General features: G+C 47.9%; 2 protein-coding genes across 10 annotated transcripts in view; one reads left to right on the top strand and one right to left on the bottom strand.

Moving 5' to 3' along the window:
• Positions 1–451, bottom strand: part of FAM104A (family with sequence similarity 104, member A) — a 22,049-nt gene extending 21,598 nt beyond the window's left edge. For all 3 annotated transcript variants that reach the window (XM_008576079.1, XM_008576080.1, XM_008576078.1), the window contains exon 1: positions 1–451. In XM_008576079.1, the coding sequence (XP_008574301.1) occupies positions 1–98 (98 nt within the window). In that variant the 5' untranslated portion in view covers positions 99–451.
• A 5-nt stretch (positions 452–456) lies between these two features.
• LOC103593138 (chromosome unknown open reading frame, human C17orf80) overlaps positions 457–2,378 on the top strand; it is a 39,296-nt gene continuing 37,374 nt past the window's right edge. For 5 of the 7 annotated variants that reach the window (XM_008576075.1, XM_008576073.1, XM_008576072.1 and 2 more), the window contains exon 1: positions 460–1,050. The gene's annotated coding sequence lies outside the window, so the exon portion shown is untranslated. Of the gene's footprint in view, positions 1,063–2,378 lie in introns of all 7 variants that reach the window. The other 2 variants (XM_008576069.1, XM_008576071.1) reach the window with 2 other exon arrangements.

Below are 2,378 nucleotides of genomic sequence, written 5' to 3'. Positions count from 1 at the left end.
GCTCTCGCCGCCGCTCGGGTAGACGCCGCCGGCGGTGAGTACCCCTCGGTGGGACCCGTACCACGGCTACTTCCGGCGTGCCCTCCGCGCCCCCCCATGAAGCAGCCGCTGTGGTACCTCCCTCCTGCGGCTGCGCAGTGGCGCGATCCCTGCCGCGCCGACCGGTAACCCCGCCCACGGAAGAGGCGGGCTCGGGGTGAGGGGGAGGAGCGATTAGGAGCTTCGGGGAAGAGAGGACCTCCTTGGAGGTGTCCCGAGCTTTCGCCTGTTCACAGCCAGGAGGTGGGGGACATGGTATAAAAGTCAAGCCAGGCTTAAAAAAAAATTAAGCTATGTCATAATAATATGAATAAGTACTTAGGTTGAATCCCTGTGAGGTAAAAATTAAAAAAAAAAAATAGGCGAGACCCGTCAGGCAGTGGTGCAGACGGCCTGCGGCGGGCGCCGGGACCGGGGGGTGGGGNGCTGGGGCTCCTGGACTCTCCCATCTTCTGAGGTGAGGACGCCGCTCTGCGGGGAGTCTCGGAGGGCGGGGCTGTTTCCCGTGGCTGACGTTCCGGGTCTGGGGCCGAGCGTCCTGAAGCGAGGGAGGAGAGGATCGGGTGCCGGGGCCCCTCGTCAGGCGCTCCAGGGCAGCTGCCCGGCGGTCCCCACCAGAAGCAGCAGGACGGGCTTTGAGAAAAGGAAGGGTGCGGGGAGGAGGCCAGGCCCGGCCAGGTGGCGCGGCCGGAGGAGGACGAGCGTGCTGGCGGGCGGAGGGGAGCGTCCCCGGGGAGAACCGCCCTGTTTCCGGGAGGCTGGTGAAGTCTTAACCCTCTGCTTTCCGGAACCGCCGAGGGGAGCCGGCGAGCAAGTAACCCAGTTACCTGTGTGCGGGTCAGCCCCGTGCCACGTTCATTCACTGTGTGTGCTGCCGAGTGACCGCTCTGATGGTGTCTTACACAGGCTGACATTAAAGCTTCCGTCTGCCAGACTCGGAAACGGTGGTCGGGAAGCATGGGGATCCGGGAGAGACCACCGCAGGATTAGTGTCCTCGGACAGGAGCTCTGGTAAGGAAACAGGTGGGCACCGGCGCTAAGACGTTTCCGTGTAAATGCACAGAGATCTTTCCAGCAGGGTGAAGTGTGAGGTGCAGTACTGCACAGGCAGGATGTCTAACAGAGGTCTCGAGCCCTTCCTAAAGTTAGTAGCCTAAGGCTCAGGGACTGGCTTCAGTTGTGTGTATTTTTGTAAAGAAACGACCATATCTTTCATCGTATTGTTAATGTGTACCTCTGAACAAAGTAAGCATAATTACCGTAGTCCGTTGGGAGAAAACAGTTTTGTTTTGCATGACTTCATGTAGGGATAAGGTGTTTGCTTTGGTAACTGGATTGGCCAAGATTATATATATTTGCTTTGTTAATGGTTTCAGAGTCTCCCTTTTTGATCTATCTAGTCGTCAGAAGATATGCTCAGTCACAGTACTGTATAATGACAATATTTGCATGTTTATGTCTAGAGAGAGAATTCACCCAACACATGTTGTATGCCAGCCTCAGTGCTAGGTTTCGAGAATACAGCTGTGCACAGGATACTTATGTTTCCTGCCCTCTGGAACTTTATAGGAAGAATAAGAAATGTAAAAAAAGAAATAACTTTCAGCTGAGCTTTGGAATTGAACATTTTTTTTCCTGACTCTAGAAAGTAACAAGAGGTATACATGTACATCATATAAATTTTAAAAAAAAAATGTTTACGTGGTATATATTTAACGATGATGTTAAACAAAACAAATTTGCAAATAATTCATTGCTACAAACCATAAGTAAAAAATCTGAGACCATGTCCCCTCCATGTACATATTTATTTGTTCATTATACATACATTTTATATATGTGTGTATATATATACATATTACTAATATGTTAAATGTTAGTAGAGCTTCATTTCTCATGCTTAGATAATGGGAAAACTGATATTTTCTTCCTGTACCCCCATGAATCTTCACTTTATCACTTTGGAAACCTCTGCTGTAATTAATAATCTTTGAATCCTAGCCTGCGTTTTTTATTTACCCCATTTGGTCTTTGAAAGATGTTTAAGGGTTTTTAAACAATTTCTTTATACTCAGGTGATATGCAGTTGACTTGCTGTAATATTAAATAGGAAACATTTTATTCTGACTGGTATTTTGAACATCTTTTCCATAGACTAACCATTAATTTATTAGACGTAAGTCTTTTGGCCTTGTTCACCTCTTTGTTAGAGATATAGAAGAATCTCTCTGATTGTCTTTTGTAATGAGTGATTCCTAAAAGACTGGTTTTTTTGGTGGCTGGCCTGTACAGCATCTGAACCTCTTTTTTTTTTTTTTTTTCCTTTTTGTCTTTTTTCA

Source organism: Galeopterus variegatus, unplaced genomic scaffold (genome assembly GCF_000696425.1).
Source record: "Galeopterus variegatus unplaced genomic scaffold, G_variegatus-3.0.2 Scaffold1283, whole genome shotgun sequence".
NCBI lineage: Eukaryota > Metazoa > Chordata > Mammalia > Dermoptera > Cynocephalidae > Galeopterus > Galeopterus variegatus.
The sequence above is the reverse complement of the archived record's forward strand: the minus strand, read 5'-3'. Positions and strand labels throughout refer to the sequence as shown.